Consider the following 21606-nt stretch of genomic DNA (forward strand, 5'->3'; position numbering starts at 1 on the left):
CAGCTACTGTAATGCAATAAGGAAATCTTCCATTGGTGACTGAGTCACAGGCCCTGCTACTCCTTCAGTGTGTTGCCTACCTGCATAACTAAAGGAACTGCCAACCTTCAGGGAGAAGTGAGCAAGGCTAGAACCGTAATGTTTTCGCAGCCAAGTTCGCAGGCCTCTGAATTCTGCCCCCAGCCCCCTTGGGTCTCCAGGGACTGCAGGTTCAGAGCCCTGCAGTAGTACAGGTCAGGGTGGAGGTGGGGGTCAAGGGCACCGATGCGGGATGGAAGCTCCATGCGGGTGAGCAGGTGTCCCAGCATCGCCCCCACTCCCGCGACAGATGCCCCCGGGCAGTACGGAGCCTACTTCTATGATGACGGCTTCCTCGCCCTCCCTGGCCGCATCCTCTCCAGGAGGTGAGAAGAGAGTCTGTGGGCCCAGGGTGGGGAACGGGAATCTGGGACTTCTGCCCTCTCACCCACTTCCCCCGCACCACAGTCTCCCTGAGGTGCCCGAGACCATCGAGCTGGAGGTTCAGACCAGCACGGCCAGCGGCCTCCTGCTCTGGCAGGGCGTGGTAAGTGTGGATGTCCCGCCCAGGATCTCAGGGTTCCCATCCCCCTGGTGGCCACAGAAGTGGGAGAGAGGAAGGAGGAGGCCACAGCTGTCGGCAGCCCCCAGAAACCCTGTGCTTCTCTGGCAGGAGGTGGGAGAGTCCAGCCGAGGCAAGGACTTCATCAGTCTTGGGCTTCAGGATGGGCACCTTGTCTTCAGGTGGGTCCTGGCACCCGACGCTTCCTCTCCCTTCCCTCAGCCCCCTTACCCTTCAGTGGCTTCCCCTCCGGTCAGCCCCATGCCCCCCGCCCACAAGAAGCTGCAGCGCCCGGTGCCCCAGCTGCACGCCACCACCACCGTCCCACACCCCCTCCAGTCCTGACCCCTGCTCACACCCTCTTGGGCCTGTGTGACTGCAGCTACCAGCTGGGCAGTGGGGAGGCCCGCCTTGTCTCTGAGGACCCCATCAACGATGGCGAGTGGCATCGGGTGGTGGCACTGCGGTAAGGGAGCCCCCCGGGCACTAGGGCGAAGGGCCCAGAGTCCTGGACTGGGGCAGGACGGCCCCCACCATGCGCAGGGAGGCAGGCATTGAACTCTGGGGAGACAGAACTTGAAGCCAGGGTCAGGGGAGAGCCCGCAGCCGGAGCACAGACTTCCAGGGCAGGACAGAACTCCGTGGGGGGTGGGCGCACAAGCACCCTAGGGGAGGGATGAAGCCTGGGTGGGGTGCTAGGAAGTTGTGTTTGTGGGACCAGATCTCTCATCCAGTGGAGGGAGGGGCAAGAAAGAACTCCGGGAGCGGGGGGCACACTGCTCTGACTGAAGTCTCTGTAGCAAAGGGAGGGGGCTCTCACTGGCTTGAGAAGGACGGGGGATCGGTGGTGAGGGGCCTGACCCCGTTCCACTGCAGAGAGGGCCGGAGAGGCTCCATCCAGGTGGACGGAGAGGAGCTGGTCAGCGGCCAGTCCCCAGGCCCTAACGTGGCAGTCAACACCAAAGGCGGCATCTACGTCGGTAAGTCTTGAGCTCGGGCCTCGGTGCAGGCCTGGGGCCGCTCCTCCAGGTGGGGGAGGGCCCGGGGCTCCGGCAGAGCTAGAGCACGGGGCCTTCCTCCCCCCCACCTCCTGGAGCTGACAGGCCCCGCCCTCTCCCTTCCCCACAGGTGGAGCCCCCAACGTGGCGGCGCTGACCGGGGGCAGGTTCTCCTCGGGCATCACGGGCTGTATCAAGAACCTGGTGCTGCACTCTGCCCGGCCTGGCACCCCGCCTCCACAGCCACTGGACCTGCAGCACCGCGCCCTGGCGGGGGCCAACACACGCCCCTGCCCCTCGTAGGCACTGCCTGCCCCACACGGACTCCCGGGCAGCGCCCCAGCCCTACAGCGTCGACTATATTATTATTAATATTATTATGATGAATATTTTGTAAGAAACGGAGGCGATGCCACGCTTTGCTGCTACTGCCCTGGGCTGGACTGGAGGGTGGGCACGCCACCCCACACACACAGACACACCTGGGCAAAGCCACAGGCTGCTGGGCAGGGCGGGTCTCGTGGGAGCAGGTGCCTCAAAGGCTCACCAGGACTTGGGGTCGGGCACGGTGGCTGAGCAGGCTCAGAACTGCCCCCACCAACAGAGCCCCCCAGGGTAGTGCTGGGCTGCCCGTTTCTTCAGCCCTTGGGCAGCCCTCATTTCTACAGGAGCCAACCTCGGCTTCCGGCCTGGAGCCTCACCAGCTACCCGGAGCCGAGGGCATCGCAGTGGCCTTCGCCACCCTCCTCCGGGTTGGGAAAGCTCTTTAGTGCTAACTGTGGTGCAAAAGGCAGCTCACCCCTGGGCAGGCAGCCCCCAGCCCTGCCAGCCCATGTCCCAGCCCCCCTCCACCTCCGCCTAGCCAGCCAGGCCACCTGCCCCTGGCAGCCTCCCCCCCTCCCACCAAGCCCTCCTGGCCTGCATCCCTCCCACCCCACACCTAGCCCAGGGCCCCTGCCCTGAGGGGCTGCAAGGGAAAGCCCACCCCAACTCTTACCAGGAGCTGCTACAGGCAGAGCCCAGCACTGAGAGTGTCTCCCTGCCTGCGCCAGGCCACGTCCCCCCACTGATCTGGAAGTGAAGGCCCAGGGCACATGGGGGGAGGAGAGCATTGGTGGTCGGAAAGAGTTAATGCCTTGGGTAGGGGAGCCGGGACTCATGACTGGGAGGGACAGGAAGGGGGCATGACAGCCCTGCCCCACCTGTGGGAGCCCGAGGGCCCAACTGGGGGCAAGCGCCCTCCCCACCAGCAGCCCCCAGATGTGGGTCCGGGGCGCCTGGCCTCTGTGTCCTAGAAGGGACCCTCCTGTGGTCTTTGTCTTGATCTTTCTTAATAAACGGTGCTATCCCCGCCAGGGCTGTCTCCTGTGTCTTTGACTACGACTGGACTCATGGTACCTGAGGGTGGGTTAGGATGGGGCAAAGCAGGGCAGGTGAGGTCCGGGAGTGAAGCAAGGCAGCTTCAGGTGAGCGAGGCCCCTACTCCCTGCCCTTCACTGATCCAGCCGAGTGCCAGTCACCATGCAAGTTGCAGGGTCAGCTGCCTCCTGTGGCCTTCACCATGACCCTGTGAGGCAGGAATCATCCCATTTTCCAGAGGAGCAGACTGAGTCTCGGAGGGTTATATGATCTGCCCAAGGTTAGACAGCCCTGTGGGGGGCGGGGGCAGAACCCAGGGACTGTCTGACCCCAGAGCCCACTCTCCTTCCTCTGATGCCCACAGCCTCTCTAAGGATGACCCCCCCCCGACCCTGGAAGCCTGGCTCACTCAGCCACAGGCCCCCAGGGGCCACCCGGCCAGGACATGTGTAACAGATGGTGCACACCACCAGCCCACCAAGCCAGCCGGCTGGAAGAGCAGCAGCACGAGAGGAGGCCCATGAGGAAGCCAGCAGAGGCTAGGAACAGCGAGAAGGCCAGCGCCACCCCCGCAGCCGGGGGCCTGTAGGAAGAAAGAGTCCACTCAGGCCTCAGCCTGGGCCAGCTGCCCCCACCCATCACTGGAGAGGGACAAGTGCGATCTCGGCGGGAGGAGCGGCAGCAGGTGATAACCAAGAGCCATCTACCTTCCGGAGCTGCATCCTGTCGTGCAGGGTCCCGGTGTGCTGGGGGGCTCCGCTCAGCTGCAATCCCCAGGGGGCCCGCAGACCCACGAGCTGGGGGAAGAGTCAGGGGCCGGGAGGTACCATCATCCGTACTCCCTTCCTGGCTGGGCACCGGAGAGGGACCGGCAGTGGGAAATAACAGCTCTAACACACGGAGATCTGCCCCTTGCAGGGTATGATTATGTCTCGTTTAATCCTCCCAAAACCTCTTAGTGTTAGTATTTTTATTTTACAGATAAGCGAAGTGAGGCACAGAGAGGTTAAGTCACTTGCGCAGATCACACAGCTGGAAGTGACAGGTGTGGACCTGAACTCACAGTCTAGCTCCAGGGGCTGCGGTGGATGAACGGAGCTACTTCTCAAGGAGTAATGCTGTATTGAGCATTTGCTGTGCACCAAGCCCATGCTCTGCGCTGGACCCTTCACCCACAGGATTTCACTTAAGGTTCATGACAAATCTGAGAGGTTAGGTTTATCGTCCCCAGTTTACAGATAAGGAAACGGAGACATAAGAAGGTTCATTCTTCCACTCATTTGATGAGTATTTTTCAGTCACCTGCTACTATACCCCAGGCATTGCTCTAGGGACTGGGGGATATGACGGTGAGCAAAATAGACAAAAACGTCTCCATGGAGCTGGCATTTTAGTGTGAGGCGACACAAAACACAAATTCTACCGTGTGTCAATGGAGATAGGTGCTATGGGGAAAAATTCAGCAGGGAAAGGGACAGGGCATGTTGGCGAGGGGCAAGGTTGCTATTTTTCTTTTAATTGAGGTAAACTATACAAAACAAAATTTCCCATTTTAACCATTTTTAAGTACAGTTTCGTAGTATTAAGTGCATTCACATTGTTGAGCAACCATCAACCCCATCCATTCTCAGAACTGTTTTCATCTCCTAACACTGAAACTCTGTACCCATTATTAATAACTCCCCATTTCCCCTCCCCCCAGCCCCTGGCAACCATCATTCTACTTTCCGTCTCTTTGATTTTGAGTCCTCTAGGTGTCTCATATAGGTAGAATCACATAGTATTCGTCCTTCTGTGACTGGTTTATTGCACTCAGCATAATGCCCTCAAGGTTCATCCATGTTGTAGCATGTGTTGGCATTTCCTTCCTTTGTAGGGCTGAACAATATTCCATTGTGTGGACATAACACGTTTTGTTTACCTGTTTTTCTTTCAATGGACACAGGGTTGCTTTTCTTTTTTTTTTTTTTTTTTTTTTGGCTGCACAGCTTGTGGGATCTTAGTTCCCCGACCAGGGAACCCGCCGTGGCCCCTGCAGTGGAAGCGCGGAGTCCTAACCACTGGACCGCCCAGGGAAATCCCAGGGTTGCTATTTTTAAACAAAGGGGTCAGGAAAGAGCTCATGGAGAGGGTGAGGGTTAAGCCAAGACCTGCAGAAGGCAAAGGAATGAGCATGTAAACCTCTGGGAAAAGCCTTCCAGGTAGAGAAAAGAGCTAGTGAGAGACCAGCGGCAGGACAAGACTGGAGCGTGGAAGGAGCTGCCAGGGGCCGGAGTGGAGGAGCTGATGGAGCAAGGGGGCAGGTGGGAGGAGACGGGCCAGGTCACTCAGGGCCTGGGGGCCCCTGGGAGGCTTGTGTGGGCTGAGTGAGGAGTGAGGAGGGTCCTGCGCACAGGAGTGACGCGATCTGACTTAGTGTTTTAAAAGGCTCCTCTGGGGAATTCCCTGGCAGTCCAGTGGTTAGGACTCCACGCTTCCACTGCTGGGGGCCCAGGTTCAATCCCTGGTCCGGGAACTAAGATCCCGCAAGCCGAGGGGTATGGCCAAAAAAAAAGAATAAAATGCTCCCCTGGCAGGAGAGCTTAACTCCCTGCTAGTGTGTGGGCTGCGCGTGGTGACTTCCTCCCAAAGAGGACAGTGTGGAGAGAGGAGACAGAGTAACAGCGGAGAAACTGACAAACACAGCCTCAACCCGGTGACCAAGGCCAACATCAACATCCGTGGATCATGTTGGGGAGTGATCGCGTTGGTTTGGCCTGGTGTGCACTTGACCTCTGTGATCTTCCTCCTCATAACCCACGACTGCAGTCTTATCATGAGGAAAACGTCAGATTAATTCCGACAACACTGATGGCTTGGTTATGGGCTGAGAGGGAAAAGGGAGTAAAGGACCACTCAACCGTTTGGGCCTGAGCAACTGGAATTCAAAGCTGCCACTGAGGGCTTCCCTGGTGGCGCAGTGGTTGAGAATCTGCCTGCCGATGCAGGGGACACGGGTTCGAGCCCTGGTCTGGGAAGATCCCACATGCCGCGGAGCAACTAGGCCCGTGAGCCACAACTACTGAGCCTGCGCGTCTGGAGCTTGTGCTCCGCAACAAGAGAGGCCGCAACAGTGAGAGGCCCGCGCACCGCGATGAAGAGTGGCCCCCGCTTGCCGCAACTAGAGAAAGCCCTTGCACAGAAACAAAGACCCAACACAGCCAAAAATAAATAAATAAATAAAATTAAAAAAAAAAAAAATGCTGCCACTGAGTGAGAAGGGGACACGGGTGAGGAGCAGGACGCAGGGCAGGCTGTGGATCATGAGTTCAGTTTGGGGCAAGTTAAGTGTGAGACCCGCCTGCACAGCCACGTGGAGATGTCAGGTGGGGAGGTGGTTATATAACTAGTGTTCAAAGACGAGTCCAGCTGGCAATACAGAATAAAGGAGAGCGGGGAGGGAACGGGTGTGGCAGCTGGAGGAGAGGACATGGGGCCCGGGCCTCTGGGCACAGAGCCTAGTGTCAGGAAGGAGCCTGAGGAGTGGCTGGGGAGGGAAGTGTGTGGGCTCCCGGGAAGCTGGGTTTTACCCCTCAGCCAGGTGCATTTTTGCAACAAACAACCTGTTCAACAGGACATGGCAACCCTGACTGGGAGTGCGGCATATCCAGATTCCTAAGAAGGATAATCAGGGGTGACCTAGTCTGGTCCCCTCTGTCCATCCACAGAGGTCATTCCTGGTTACGTCACTCAGTGACTCTATGACCTTGGGCAAGTCATTTCTCCTCCCTAGGCCTCAGTTTCCCCATTTATAAAATGTGGGAGTCAGGTTGGATCAATGGTTTTCAAAGTCTTGAAGGTTAAACTCAGGTCTCTCAGTGGGACATCAGTCAGCCACAGCCCAGACCTCCCACATCCAGTTAAGTAGAGCATCTCTCCTTGTGATGTCTGGGGCCTCTGCAAGGCTCCATTTAGGAAAAGCTTCCACCACTGAAACGACATTTGGAAGCAGCTGGATTCGATCACCATTTGAGCTCTAACATCTTCTGGTCCTCAGGCAGTCTGGTCTGAATGGATTCCCCACTACTGTGCTTCACCTTATCCTCTCCTGCCGCACCCGTGCCTCCGGCCTCCAGCTTCTAACCCAGATGCTCAGCAGGGCCCAAGCCACCCCTGTCACTGACCTCTGCAGTTGGCTGCTGGCCACGAAGCCTGGTCACTGCCATCGCCACAGTTGTCCATGCCCCAGGGATCGCACACCAGGCTCGGGGGGATGCACCCGCTGTTCTGACATCGGAAGTAGGCACAACAGGATCCTGGGGTTGAGAGGGGAGGCACAATGAGGACCCTGAGCACCACAGAATGTTTGGCCCTATGGGGAGGGAATGTGGGAGGTGTGAGCAGGAGAGGCTGTTTCCATGTGCGTGCAAATGAGAGTATGGATGAGACAGGTGTATGATCATAAAGATGATGATGGGGATGGTGATGATGACGATGATGGTGGCGGCTAACATTTATTGAGCTCCTATTCCAAGCCAGGCGTGGTTCACACCCCAGCTCATTAAGTTCTCACATTAACCCCGTAGGGTCAATACTATTATCAATCCCATTTTAGAGATGAGAAGACTGAGGCACAGGGAGGTTAGGTCACTAGACCAAGGCCACACAGCTTGTATCTAAGCAGCAGGATAGGAATTCAGCCCCATGCTCATGACCACTGTGGCACCCAGTGTGTGTGAGTGTGTGTGCACGCGTGCGTGCACGCAGCCTATGGTAGCCCAGCGACCTGAACACTCCAAGCTCATCCCGGCTCGTGGCACTGCACCTGCCATCAGCCCTGCCTGTAACTGCATGGCTTGCTCCCCTCAGGTCTCCACTCAAATGTCATCGTGTCGGAAGGCCTGCCCTCACCTCCACATGAGAACGGCATACCACCCCTCCCCCACCACCACTTTATCCTGATTTGGGTTCCTCTGCAGCACTTACCACCTCTGCAGATTATGGATTTGATTGATTCTTTGTTTATGGTCTGCCTCCCCCACTAGAATGTCAGCTCAAATGGGGCAGGGACTTCTCTTTCATTCACTGCTGCATGTATCCCTGGAGCCTAGAACAGCACCTGGCACAAGGGCCGGTACTCAATCTTTGTTAAATGAATGAATAGGCACACAGGTGAGAGAAGGGTATGACTTGGTGCACAGGGTGTGGCAGACAGGTTGGCTTACCCAGCACCCCATTCTGTGGAGAAAAGCTGGTTCAGGAGGGACTGACCAATACCATGGCTCAGAGGTGGACATGGGAATCAGAGCATTCCATTCCTGGCCCCGGGAACAGACACATGGCCCATGTGACTAATCAAATTTGGCCCCGAGGACTTTTGCTAGAACCATAAGAAAAGATCCTCGCAGTTCTCTGTCAGTCCATTGGTTAGGACTCAGCTCTTTCACTGCCGGGGGCCCAGGTTCAATCCCTGGTCGGGAACTGAGATCCTGCAAGCTGCTCGGTGCAGCCAAAAAAAAAAAAAAAGTGAGAGAGAGAGAAAAGGTCCTCGCTATTTATTTCACTGAGGTGAGAGTTACAAGGGGGACTGTGGGCTTGGAGCTGCAGGGTCACCTTGCTGACAAGTAGAAAGAGGAACTGGAGCTGCCTGAGATGGAAGCCAAACAGACCCAGTGCAATGCAAAGGGAGAGAACAAAGAGATAGAGCCCAGGTGGCATTACTTGATCTCCTGAATCCAGCTATACCTGAACGAACACCTTAATATCCCAGTTATAGGAGCCCCCCAAATTCTCCTTTGGCTTAAGCCAACTAGAGTTGGGGTTTTTTCATGTGCAAATGAAAGTGAATGCTCTAATTTATAAAAGATGTGCAAGGGTAAGAGTGAATATCTACGAGAGAGAAAACACAAACAGTAATCCAAGTAAAAAGTGATCCAAGGAAGCCAGAGTTGTGACAGGGCTTCGCCACTGCCGCCTGCTTTTGAGTCCAATCCTGCTAAACACAAAGCAGCTGCAACATGCTTGGCTTGCACCTCACGGAAGGTGAGAAAGGGAGGGAGGGAGGAAAGGAGGGAGGGAGGGGTTGATTTCCAATTAGCCTGTGAGATCTGCTTGCAAAACAATATAATAGGACCCTTGGCACGCTACAGCCCACAGGACCCCAGGCACCATCAGTCGTGGCCCCAAAGACACACATGAGACAGCAGGGGGTGCTGTCTGACCAGCTCAGGTTGAAGGGCTGTCCAGGGCCTGGCATGTCGAGGTCTAGCTCCTGGTGAACCTGTGTTGGCTCTCAGAGGCCCCCCTGTTCTTGCCTTGAAGTGCTCACAACCCCTTGTTTAATTCTCCAGTCTGGATATTTTGCCAGCGAGGGCGATGATGCTTCTCCGAGGTTTTGGAAACTTCTGGGCTTTGGCAGCTCCCCTGCTGAAACATCAGTGAGTGTCTTCAGTCCTGGGGAAACCTGCTGGGACTAAAGCCTTGACTCAATTGGAGCAGAGGACAAACTCCAGCAGTTAAAGCCCAGCTCCTCCACCTGTGAGCTGAGAGTCCTGTGGCACTTCACTCAACCTCTCCAAGCCTGTTTCCCATCAAAAAATACGAGTGTAGGAGCACTGGCCCAGCAGAGCTGCTGTGAGAACAGATGAGATCTGGTATGCGAAGGACCAAAGGCAATGCTCAACGAGGGATTATTATTAATTTCAGTTCCCTTTTCTTGCCTAAGTGGGTTTCTGTCACTTACAGTCACCAGAGTCCCAACTCTCGGCCCCTCTGCAATCGGGTGGACCCAGGACAGAGAAGCCAGTGTGTGAACGTGAGAGTGTGTGAGTTGCATGGCAGTGTGCAAAGTGGTATTGTGTACGATGAGGTGTGCATGAAGTGAACTGTGTGTGGGAGAGAGTGTTCAGTACGCCAGGCCTGTGGGTTGGGTGTTTCAGTGTGTGTGGTGCAGGTGGGTGTGCCAGGTGTGTGTACGAGGTGTGAGTTGTGCACAGGTAGTGTGTGTGAGGGGGGTAGGTGCTGGAGTGTGAGGTGTGTAAGTGTGTGGGAATCGTGTGGGAGTGGGAGCTGTGTGTGAACAGGTGAGGGGCTGGTCCGTGCATCCATGGAAGTCAGGTTTATGGGGTTGGCTCTTTGGGTCTGGACCGCCCCTTACTGAAGCCCCTGACCCTGCCGCCAGGCCCCAGCCCCTGCCCTCTCTCAGGACCAGCCCGCACCCACCCAACCGGAAAGAGGAGACTTCGCCCACGAAGTCCACGCGGGGCTGGTGGCCTCTGGTGACCAGGTGCAGGCCCAGGAAGTCCCCGAATGACGCCACCGGCCCAGAGATGGTCAGGCCGCAGAGCCGGGCCACCAGAGGCCGTGGCGCCCCCGGCGGGCCCTCGTAGAACTGCAGGTAGGACCCGGGGGCGCAGGGGTCCTCCGGCGCCGGGGAGGAGGCGTTGGGCGCCGCCGGGGTCAGGCTGTAGACCAGGAAGAAGCGAAACTGGAAGCGGATCCTGTCGCCGGGGGCCGCCGCCAGCATCCAGAGCCTGCAGTCGGTGTCTGGGGCCACGAAGTAGAAGCGGCGCGACGCGGAGTGCGAGCGCAGCAGCAGCCCGTCCCGTTCCAAGCCTGGCCCTGCCCTCTGCCCGCTGTGTGACCCCCGAGTGAGTCACTCAGCCTCTTTGAGCCTCAGTCTTCTTGTCGGGAAAATGGGGATGATTGAACGATGTCAGAATTTTTGTGAGGGTTAAAAAATGTAATTCAAGTCCTCAATCTCGTATTCAAAAACCTTAGGATGTGTTTCAGAATTTTTCAGATTTTAGAAAGATATATAATATGTTGCAGCCCCAAATGGAGTCTGCCACAGCCCTCCACGATCAAACACATTTTCTAGAGCAATTGCACAGAACATTTACCTTAAGTAGGACAAATACAGACTGTGAACAGCCTCCTGTCAGTTCAGGTCAGGTGTTGCCAGTTAGTTAGCTAAGAACAAATTTTGGTTGTCAGAGCTTTTCATATTTTGTAGTGGAAACTAAAGGATTGTGGACATGTATGGGTTCAGTGCTTAGGATAGTGCCTGGCATTTAAGGAGCATTACGGAAGTGTTATTCAAGGATGGGGGAGGAGATTTCCTGGCCTTCCCTCCAGTGGTTAGGACTCCGCACTCTCACTGTGGAGGGCCCACGTTGGATTCCTGTTCGGGAAACTAAGATCCCACAACCCTCGCAGTGCAGCCAAAAAATACAAGGATGGGGGAGACACAGTTGGGCACCTGCCCAGCCAACAGGCATTCCCTGTTTCTCCTTGCTAAGAGAAACTTAATTCCCCTCAATTATCAGAGAGGCCCCCTGGTCTTTGGCCTAATAAACCAAGCCTTGTAATCCTAATTCTATTTGCCAGGTTTAGGGATTGGCCTGTGAACTGATTCTGGCCAATGAGATTTAAGGAGAGGTTTGCTGAGGGTTCCTGGGAAAAATTTTCCTCCCTGATTTTAAAAAAAAAGAGAAAAAAAGGAGGGAGAGCTGTGTGATGAGAAGCCTCTTTTTCTTCCTGCTTTTGAAAGCTATTGACTGAGGATACGATGCCCAGAGCTGCAGCAGACATCTTGCAAGGATGAGGTCATGAGAATTATGGAGGAGCCCTGACATGGTTGAGCTGCTGAATTAACCATTTCTGGACTCACCTATGGCCTCTCTTCTTAAGTGAAATAATAAATGTCCTTATGGTTTAAGCTCTGTTTAGTCTGGTAACTGTTACTTACAGCCCGAAACATCCTCACTGGTACAGGGTTGTTGTGAGGATTAATGAGATAATGTGTAAGTACTCAAACCATCTGATTTTTGTAAGGATAGAGAGAGAACAGGACGTGGCTTTTCTGGTGCATGGTAGGGGCACCAGTGGTGCTTGAGGACAAGCCAGGATGTGGGTCTTCGGGGGAGAAATTCTCCGTTAGGGCTCAGGATGTGGGAGCATCTTCTCATATCTGTGCAGACCTACTAAAGCCAGAACCTGCCCTGGAGGCACACGGGACAGGCGGAGGTTTAGAGAGTGGGTGAACGAGCATCTTCTATGAGCTGGGCACTGTCTATGTGTCTTGCATGGTTTATCTCACCTTATATGCACAATAATAATAGTCCCTTAAGGCAGCGGTCCCCAACCGTTTTGGCACCAGGGACTGGTTTTGTGGAAAATAATTTTTCCACAGACGGGGGTCGCTGGGGTGGGGATGGTTCAGGTGGTAATGCGAGCGACGGGGAACGACGGGGAACGACGGGGAGTGACGGGGAGTGACGGGGAAAGATGGGGAGCGACGGAGAGCGACGGGGAGCGATGGGGAACAGCAGATGAAGCTTCGCTCGCTTGCCCACCACTCACCTCCTGCTTTGAGGCCTGGTTCCTAACAGGATGCGGACTGGCCCTGGGGGTCGGGGACCCCTGCCTTAAGGGACGAGGGCCTATTATTCTTTCCATTTTACTGCTGAAGAAACCAAGTCTTAGACAGTGGAAACAGTAATGTCGAGGGTGTGTATGTGAACGCAGGGCCATCTGACTCCAAAGCCCACAGTGTTTCCCGGTGCCAGACTGCCCCACCCACCCCCAGACACCTGCTTCTGGGTGACTTGGAGCTCCAGCCACCCAGAGGTGTGGGGGTGGACTTGAGGGTGCCAGCCAAGACCAGGCACAGGGTTTCCCAGTGCCCCCCAACTCAAGGGATCCCAGCTCATCAGGGTGAGTGCTGATTGAGGAAACACAATCTCAAAGGGTGGTGGGACCTGAATCTCCTGCCTGCCCCAGCCAAGCCACCTCGTACTCACCTGTGTGCAGCGCAGACGCAGTCAGGGCGGTTGCCCCCAGCAGGAGCAGCCTTTGGGGCAGCTGCAGAGGATAGGCTTCCGTCCAGGCCCTCCTGTGCCCAGCGATGGGGAAGACCTGCAGAATCTTCAGTGTGGGGTCTTTGGGGAGACTGGGGTATAGGGGCCTGGTTAGGCCAGTGGAGGGATTGGCAGGACACAGGGAGCAAGGGAGGCAAGTTCGCCAGCTCCTCTGGTCTCTTCAGTGATGTTTGTGCTCCCTGTTCCAGATCCTTCTTCAGATCAGGATTGTGTCTAGGGTTGCCATGGAGATTTGGGACTGGGGCTGGAGCCTGGGGAGAGAAGGCGGGGAGGATGTCTGCTCTTCCCCGGCCAGACAGGAACCAGGAAACTCAGATCTGGTTCAGCCACAGGGCTTCTGGGAGGGGGACCCACAGCCTCAGAGAGCTGCTGCCTTCCTGGAGAAGTTGGCATTTTAGGGCTGAGCTTAAGGGAGGCCCAGAACATCAAAGGGCCTCTCTGAGGGCCTAGAGAGGCAGCAAGTGGTGAATGAGCACTGGCCCAGGAGTCTGCTCTATTTTACAGACAAAGTATTCCTGCCTCAGGGCCTTTGCCCTCACCGTTCCTCCACCTGGGATGCTCCTCTCCCATGCAGGTCCATGGCTGGCTTCTCCGGGTCATTCAGATTTCGAGCTCACATGTCACCTGCTCAGACCACATTTCCCTGACCACTTCTCAGTCTGAATTAGTGTTCTCCCTCCCTGTCACTCAGTCCTATGTCCGCGAATTTATCTCAGCACTCACTGGAATTACTTTGCTTATTTATATCTACCTTGTAGGTATTGTCCATTGACCGCCCCCCACCCACTAAAATTGTGTTCTGTGAGTGTCTTGTTGTTCTCTGAAGCCCTAGGTCATAGAACAGTGCCTGGCACAGAGCAGGCATCCAGGAAGTAAGAACGAATGTGTGGGGACTTCCCTGATGGTGCAGTGGTTAAGAATCCACCTGCCATTGCAGGGGACACAAGTTCGAGCCCTGGTCCGGGAAGATCCCACATGCTGCCGAGCAACTAAGCCCGTGCGCCACAGCTACTGAGTCTGCACTCTAGAGCCCGCGAGCCACAACTAGAGCCCATGTGCCACAACTACTGAAGCCCACGCGCCTAGAGCCCGTGCTCCGCAGCAAGAGAAGCCACCGCAGTGAGAAGCATGCACACCACAACGAAGACCCAACACAGCCAAAAATAAATAAATAAAATAAAGAAATTTTTTTAAAAAAGAAAAAGAACGAATGTGTGACGTTGAGCGAATGACCTCCCTTTTTTCTGGGTTTTACTTCCCCATGTGTAAAAGGAAGGGCTTGGGCCATTTCAGCCTTTTTCAAAATCTGTAATTAGTAGAACCATTTTTTTACAAAGGCATTCTACATGGAACCTTAATATATAAAGCTGAAACTTTTCGAGTCTCAGTTTCCTTATCTGTAAAATGGAATAATGATAGTTCCAACTTTGTAGGTATATTGTAAAGGGTAAGTAACTTGATACAAGTGGGGTATCAAGTTACTTACTTAGAACAGTGTCTGTCACATAGTAAAGTGCGCAATGCATGTCAGACTGGATGATGACCTTTAATGTCATCATTATTACTTAAACAGAGGTCATCTATGTTTCAAGAAGCCCCCACCTCAGACTTTGAGACACCACCTCAGAGTCTGAAGACTGTATGAGAAGGTTAAAACCACTGGCCCTGCTGCTGTCTAATGCTCTTCTTTCTAGACCTGACATTCGATGAAAACTTGATACCGCGCTGTGTGTGATGTCCAAGGCTAGGCCTTGGGGGACTCCTTTGGCAGGAGTGGATTTATCATGAAACTCTTGAAGCTGGCCGCTCTCCCTTCTGAGACGGACCACATTCTGCCTATGGAATGTGTATCTCTCTAAATAAACTTGATTTCACTTTAAAAAAGAAAGAAAGAAACTCGTGAAGCTTACACATCAGGACATATTATTTGCATGAGATTATAATTTTTATAAAATTTACAAAATTAAGATATTTCAACCACAGTCAATTCAGATCACTGTCTCTTTCCACACCGATCTCCTCCATTGCACCTCTCTTCAGATGGTCACGGGCATTTTTGAAATCTGGCTAAGGGGAGGTGGCTTTGGGTTTGGGTTTGGGGGGGATATAATTATGGGGTCCTAGCTCCTTCCAGGTATAGTTCTATTATTTCTAATAAATGCCGCAGAATGCCTCCCAGTAATCCTCCTCATGCCCTCTATGTTGTGATATGTTGTGATATGAAGCTGCAGAATCAGAGATCATTTATTATGCCTGGCCTCGTTGGTGTGAGGCTATTGGAGGAGAAATAAGGTTTGAAACATATGAAGCCAGAAGCCAGTCTATGGAAAATCCTTTCAAATCTTAAAGCTCGCATATGTAAGAAATTTGATAGAGGTTATCCCAAGTTTAACAACAGTCCTTAAGAGAATAAATAATCTTACTAATAACGAATTGCAAAGCTCAAGAAAAAAAGTCTAAATGATCACTAATAAAAAACTAATTTTGGTCAATCATGCTAAAGGAAAGACTGACTTATCGTTCTAGTCCTTTTATAGAAAATATCATATAGTGTTGTCACAGAAATCATAAAAGGGTGTGCAGCCAAAAAAAGTAAGGAAAAATTATCATAGAAGAGGTTTAAGCAGTATTTTAATAAAAACGTGCTATTATTTTAAATTTATATTGTTCATGGTATTTGTCAGTTTTTTTGTTTTTCTTTTTATTTATTTTTGGCTGCGTTGTGTCTTTGCTGCTGCATGCGGGCTTTCTCTAGTTGCAAAGAGGGGGCACTACTCTTTGTTGCGGTGAATGGACCTCTCATTGCAGTGGCTTCTCTTTGTTGCGGAGCACGGGCTCTAGGCGCGCAGGCTTCAGTAGTTGCAGCACATGGGCTCAGTAGTTGTGGCTCGTGGGCTCAGTAGTTGTGGCTCACGGGCTCTAGAGCACAGACGCAGTGGTTGTGGCACATGGGCTTAGTTGCTCCGCGACATGTGGGATCTTCCCAGACCAGGGCTCGAAACTGTGTCCCCTGCATTGGCAGGCGGATTCTTTTTTTTTTTTTTTTAATTTTTTTTTAATTTATTTATTTATTTTTGGCTGTGTTGGGTCTTCGTTTCTATACAAGGGCTTTCTCTAGTTGTGGCAAGCGGGGGCCACTCTTCATCGCGGTGTGCGGGCCTCTCACTGTCACGGCCTCTCTTGTTGCGGAGCACAGGCTCCAGACGCGCAGGCTCAGTAGTTGTGGCTCACGGGCCCAGTTGCTCCGCGGCATGTGGGATCTTCCCAGACCAGGGCTCGAACCCGTGTCCCCTGCATTGGCAGGCAGATTCTCAACCACTGCGCCACCAGGGAAGCCCGGCAGGCGGATTCTTAACCACTGCACCACCAGGGAAGTTCCTGTCCGTTTTTTAAACTTTAAAAGTTGTTGGACATGGAAGCAACTTAAGTGTCCATCAACAGATGAATGGATAAAGAAGATGTGGTATATATACAAATGGAATACTACTCAGCCATAAAAAAGAGTGAAATAATGCTATTTGCAGCAACATGCATGGACCTAGAGATCATCCTACTAAGTGAAGTAAGTCAGAAGGAGAAAGACAAATACCATATGGTATCACTTACATGTGAAATCCAGAATATGGCACAAATGAACTTATCTCCAAAACAGAAGCAGACTCACAGACATAGAGAACAGACTTGTGGTTGCCAAGGGGGAGGGAGGAAGGATGGAGTGGGAGTTTGGGGTTAGCAGATGCAAACTATTACATATAGAATCGCTAAACAACAAGATTCTACTGTATAACACAGAGAACTATATTAAATATCCTGTAATAAGCCATAACGGAAAAGAGTATGAAGAAGAATATATATATGTATGTATATACATATATATATATATATATCTATATATATCTGAATCACTTTGCTGTACAACAGAAATTAACACAACATTGTAAGTCAACTATACTTCAATAAAATAAATTTTAGAAAAATAAAACTAAAAACTTTTGAATGTAAGAGTATTTGTGCTTCCTGACACTGGAAATGTCAGCATGAAGAACGTGCTTTGAGAGAAAAATAGTATTAATAAAAGTGCTGTTTGGTCTAAAGCTCTTCACCCTAGTTAGCAAAAGGTGTGAATGGAACGGAATGGAATGGAATAAGTCTTCTGAGACAGCAGAGCTTTTCTCTGGAGCTGTTTTGAAGGAGTAGTTGGGCAATTAGTACTTTTCTCAAAGATGCTCATCCTACTAAAACGCTCTGGGATTTGGGTTTAGAACATCTTATTTTCAGGCTTTATAGCAGTTCCTGTTTTCCACTGTAGCAGGTGGAAAGCTACCCTGGCCTAATGGAAAGGCAGAGAGCATAATCAGAGCATGAGGTTACATTTCACCGCACATGAAGCTTCGCTATTTTGTTGCTCAAGTTCTTTACCTCAACTTTAAAAAATGAAACATTATTATACTTTGTAAAATAGTGTTTGCCCCATGATAAGACCTATAAGAAAGTTTACCATCTGCCTCAAATATTATAATATGCGTCTGTTATTCAGATTAATACATAGAAGTAAATAGACATTTCTATTTGTAAATAACAGCAAATACACTGATAGATGAAGTATGGGACCAATGAGCCAAATTTAAGTTTTATTTTTCTTTCAGTACACAAAAGTGGTGTTGCTTTTCACAGTCAAACTAAACCGGTCAAAGTACCTTTTGTTGGTTTCTTAAAAGGACTAGAGAACAAACTGATGTATCTTTTCTTTGTTTGTTTGTTTTGGCTGTGCCACCTGGCATGTGGGATCTTAGTTCCCTGACCAGGGACCAAACCCATGCCCCCTGCAGTGCAAGTGTGGAGTCCTAACCACTGGACAGCCAGGGAATTCACAACTGATGTATCTTTGAATTAAAAACTTCATGTAGATTTTAAAAATATATATTGCTGGGATTTTTTTCTCATCCTGAATAAATATTCACTTTCAAAATTTTTTGTGTTTATAATTTCATATTTTTAAAGAGGGCCCTCAAAGTGTCTATGCTTCAGGACCCAAATAACCTGGCCCTCAGGGAGCTCATAGCCTGGTAGCAGCTTCAGATTAAACAAATAAACAGACAAACAAACAAAAAAACAGCCATTAAATAAATCCCAATCTTAACAGGAACATGAGGTACCCTGGGAAGTCAGGAAGTGCTTCCCAGAGAAAGGCATTTCTGACTTGGGCTCTGAAGGATGTAGAGGAGTTTCCATGCAGAAACTGTGTTAAATGCAATAATAGTATCTTCCCGGCCCCTTGACCAGGCTCTGTGCCTGAAACATCCCTACCTTTCATGAACTCCATGTCAATCTTTTCATATTTCTAGCAACCACTTCTTTTTTTTTTTTTTTTTTTACCTTTGGCTGTGTTGGGTCTTTGCTGCATGCAGGCTTTCTCTAGTTGCTGCAAGCGGGGGCTACTCTTCATTGCGGAGCACAGGCTCTAAATGCGTGGGCTTCAGTAGTTGTGGCACGTGGGCTCAGTAGTTGTGGCTCACAGGCTCTAGAGCACAGGCTCAGTAGTTGTGGCGCACAGGCTTAGTTGCTCCTTGGCATGTGGGATCTTCCCGGACCAGGGCTCGAACCCGTGTCCCCTGCATTGGCAGGCGGATTCTTAACGACTGCGCCACCAGCAAATCCCTAGCAACCACTTCTTAAGTGTTTGCAACACTCCAGTTACTGGCTGTAAGCTTGTCACATGCTTTATCACACATAATCGTCACAATGAACCTACAAAGAGGACACTCTTATGAGCCTCATTTAACTGGTGAGAAATCTGAGTGCAGATAATGATAATAAATAAGGTTGGTAGGTAAGGGGGGTACAGTATTCCCCCGGGTCCCATTTCCTAGCTGTGTAACCCTTAAGCAAGTGACTTAACCTCTCTGTGCCTCAGTTTTCTCATCTACAAATTGGAGACAATACTAAAGTATCCTACTGAATTGTTGGGAAGCTTAAATTAAAAGAAAGATGTAAATTCATTTTTCAAATACCACTGACCTCTGTGTGAGGCATTGGAGATACTTCAGGGAACAAAATAAACAAAAACTCTACCCTTGTGGAACTTACATTCCAGAGAAGGATAAATGGGTAAAATGTATGATGTATTGAATAGTGATAAATATTAAGAAGAAAAAACATAAAGCAAGGCCTGGAGATGTGAAATGTCAGAGAGATGTTGAAATTTTGATAGGATAGCTTGGGAAGGCCTCACAGAGAAGGGTCTTTTAAGTAAAGATCTGAAGGAGTGAGAGAGCCAGCCATGCAGTTCTTTGAAGAATATACTAGGCAGGGAGAATAACAAGTGCAAAGGCCCTGAGGCAAGAGCATGCCTGGCACAAGCAACAGCAGTGTGGAGTGAATGCAGCAAAGGGGAGAGTGATAGGAGATAAGTCAGATCATGTAGGGCCCTAGAGGTCATTGTAAGAACTTTGGCTTTTTCTCTGAGATGAGAACCACTGGGCAAGGCCAGATGCAGCAGGACCAGATAGGAGACTATTTTAATAATAAGTCTAGAAATGATGGTGGCCTGGGGACTTCCCTGGCGGTCCAGTGATTAAGAATCTGGGCTTCCACTGCAGGGGGCACGGGTTCAATACCTGGTTGGGGAACTAAGATCCCGCATGCCACGTGGTGCAGTGAAAGAAAGATAGATAGAAAGAAAGAAATGATGGTCGCCTGGACCAGGATTGTGATAGCAAGAAATAGTGAGATTCTGAACGAACATACTTTGAAGGTACAGCCAATAGGATTTGTTGACAGATTGGACTTGGAGTGTGAAGAAAAGAGATGAGTCAAGGAGGGTACCCTGGGATTTAACCTGAGCATCTGGAAGGATGGAGTTGCCATAAGTGGGAGGGGAAGAACTGTGAGAGGAGCAGGGTTGGGGGAGGATGAGGAGTTCTGTTCTGGACACGTTCAGATTGAGATGCCCATTTGCCATTCCAGTGGAGAGGACAAGTGGAGGTTGGATCTCCAAGTCTGGAGTTGAGGGGGGAAGTGCAGACCGGGCATACGATTTTGGGAGTAGTCAGCACATGGATAATATGTAAAGCCACAAGATGGGGCAAGAGAGCCACAGGAGTGAGCATAGAGAGCGAAGAGGAGGACCAAATAGCTTGGATAGTGCCCAACACTTCTGGGGTATTTAGCTGGTACTCATGGTTCTGGAGAAAATGTCCACTAGGGGGCAGTCAATACCAAGACGAGGATGAGGAAACTTGTGTACCCTAGAAACTGCCCCTGGGAGGCTGCAGTACGCCATTCAGCTTAGGGGCTGGGGATGGTGGCAGCTCACCAAGCAACCAAGTACTCAGCATCTTGAGACTGAGGCTTTGGTCACTTCGCTACATGTTCAGGTAACTCTAGAGAAGAACCATTGTCCCCACCAATCAATGTGCCCTTATTGTGTACAATGAGTCAGCCAGACTGGATCATCTCCAAGGGCTCTCTCCCCTCAGACCTTCCTTGAGTCCTGGATATGGGCTGACATTCCTAGATCAAGGCTGTCACATCTCATCTGCCAAATTCTTTATGCAACTTACAGTTTGATAAGCTACTAGTAAATAACTATTCATTGATGCCAGTTCCAAGTCTGGTGCTTTGAATACTTTCACTCCAGAAAAGCCCTGAGACAGGTATAATCATCTCCTTTTATAGATTAGGAAGCCAAATCCAGCGAGATTAGGGGCCTTGTTCAAAGTAGCCCCAGAAATGGGAGGCAAAGTTAGGTGCCCATTTTCAAGGGGCTCCAGACCCCATTCTCTTCCTAGTATATCATCCCACTTTGACCTTGAGTCCAAAAGTATCTGGTGCTATACTAGGAGCTGAGTTAAAGAGGTAAAGGACACACCTCTGCCCTTAAGCAGCTCAGAGCCTAGTAGACACAAAAAACAGAAGTACACTTCAGCATTATAAGAGACAGGGCCATGGAAACAAAGAAGAGGGAACACAGCCTGCTCTGGAGCAGAGAATACGGAGAATACTAAAACTAACGAGTTTTAATAAAATGAATAAATAATAATAATTAACATTATTATTAATGATAAGTTATTCATAATTTATTGAGTGCTCTCTATTTACCAAGGACTTTTGTCATGTACTGGCCCATTTACTCTTCACAATAGTGCCATGAAGAAGGTAGTATTATCATCCCCATTTTACAGATGAAGAAGGTGAGGCACAGGGGTGTTAAATGTAACTAGGAAGTGGGGAAGCAGTCTGGCTTCCCAGAGGAGGAATTGTCTGAGCTGAAAGATGAAGTGTGGATAGACCTAGGTGGATGAGGAGAGGGTCAACAGTGTTCCAGGCAGAAGGAGAAGTGTGCACAAAGTTGAGAAGGCTTGGGAAAGCCCACCTTTGTAGTTTTGCCCAGCAACCTGAGACAGTGCCCACCTTTCTGGTCACAGTTGACCCAGTTTCCACACAGGCCAAGCATGGTGCTAAGATTCATTTCACAGCCAAAATGGGCAGAGCCAGAGTTTGGACTCTGTGTCCTTCTGACTTCCAAATCCATGCTCTTTCCATGATAACATGCATGTGGAACTTCCCTGACCAGGGATCAAACTCGTGCCCCCTGAATTGGAAGCGTGGAGTCTTAACCACTAGACCACCAGGGAAGTGCTCCATGACGACAATCTTAAGCAAGGTTTGTCAACATTTAGTCATGTGGGGAGATAGTTCTTCCCTTTCCACTATCCAGATATTCGCAAAGGTTGTTAATATCCTACAATACAAAGGTCGAGGATGAAATAATGAGATCACAGTCATTTTTACTGAGTTAGAGAAAGAA

General features: G+C 51.0%; 2 protein-coding genes across 10 annotated transcripts in view; one reads left to right on the forward strand and one right to left on the reverse strand.

Moving 5' to 3' along the window:
• Window positions 1–2933, forward strand: part of HSPG2 (heparan sulfate proteoglycan 2) — a 101646-nt gene extending 98713 nt beyond the window's left edge. For all 9 annotated transcript variants that reach the window (XM_082448287.1, XM_082448288.1, XM_082448280.1 and 6 more), the window contains 6 exons: window positions 329–404; window positions 487–565; window positions 692–762; window positions 963–1046; window positions 1457–1560; window positions 1709–2933. In XM_082448287.1, the coding sequence (XP_082304413.1) occupies window positions 329–404; window positions 487–565; window positions 692–762; window positions 963–1046; window positions 1457–1560; window positions 1709–1881 (587 nt within the window). In that variant the 3' untranslated portion in view covers window positions 1882–2933. The remainder of the gene's footprint in view (window positions 1–328; window positions 405–486; window positions 566–691; window positions 763–962; window positions 1047–1456; window positions 1561–1708) is intronic.
• An 87-nt stretch (window positions 2934–3020) lies between these two features.
• Window positions 3021–21606, reverse strand: part of LDLRAD2 (low density lipoprotein receptor class A domain containing 2) — a gene marked incomplete at its 5' end in the record, with an annotated part of 43656 nt that continues 25070 nt past the window's right edge. The window contains 5 exons of the mRNA XM_082424141.1: window positions 3021–3827; window positions 7101–7232; window positions 10138–10550; window positions 11902–11918; window positions 12709–12953. Coding sequence (XP_082280267.1) covers window positions 3343–3827; window positions 7101–7232; window positions 10138–10550; window positions 11902–11918; window positions 12709–12953 — 1292 coding nt within the window. The 3' untranslated portion in view covers window positions 3021–3342. The remainder of the gene's footprint in view (window positions 3828–7100; window positions 7233–10137; window positions 10551–11901; window positions 11919–12708; window positions 12954–21606) is intronic.

Source organism: Balaenoptera physalus (assembly GCF_965194825.1).
Source record: "Balaenoptera physalus genome assembly, chromosome: 1".
Taxonomy (NCBI): Eukaryota; Metazoa; Chordata; class Mammalia; order Artiodactyla; family Balaenopteridae; genus Balaenoptera; species Balaenoptera physalus.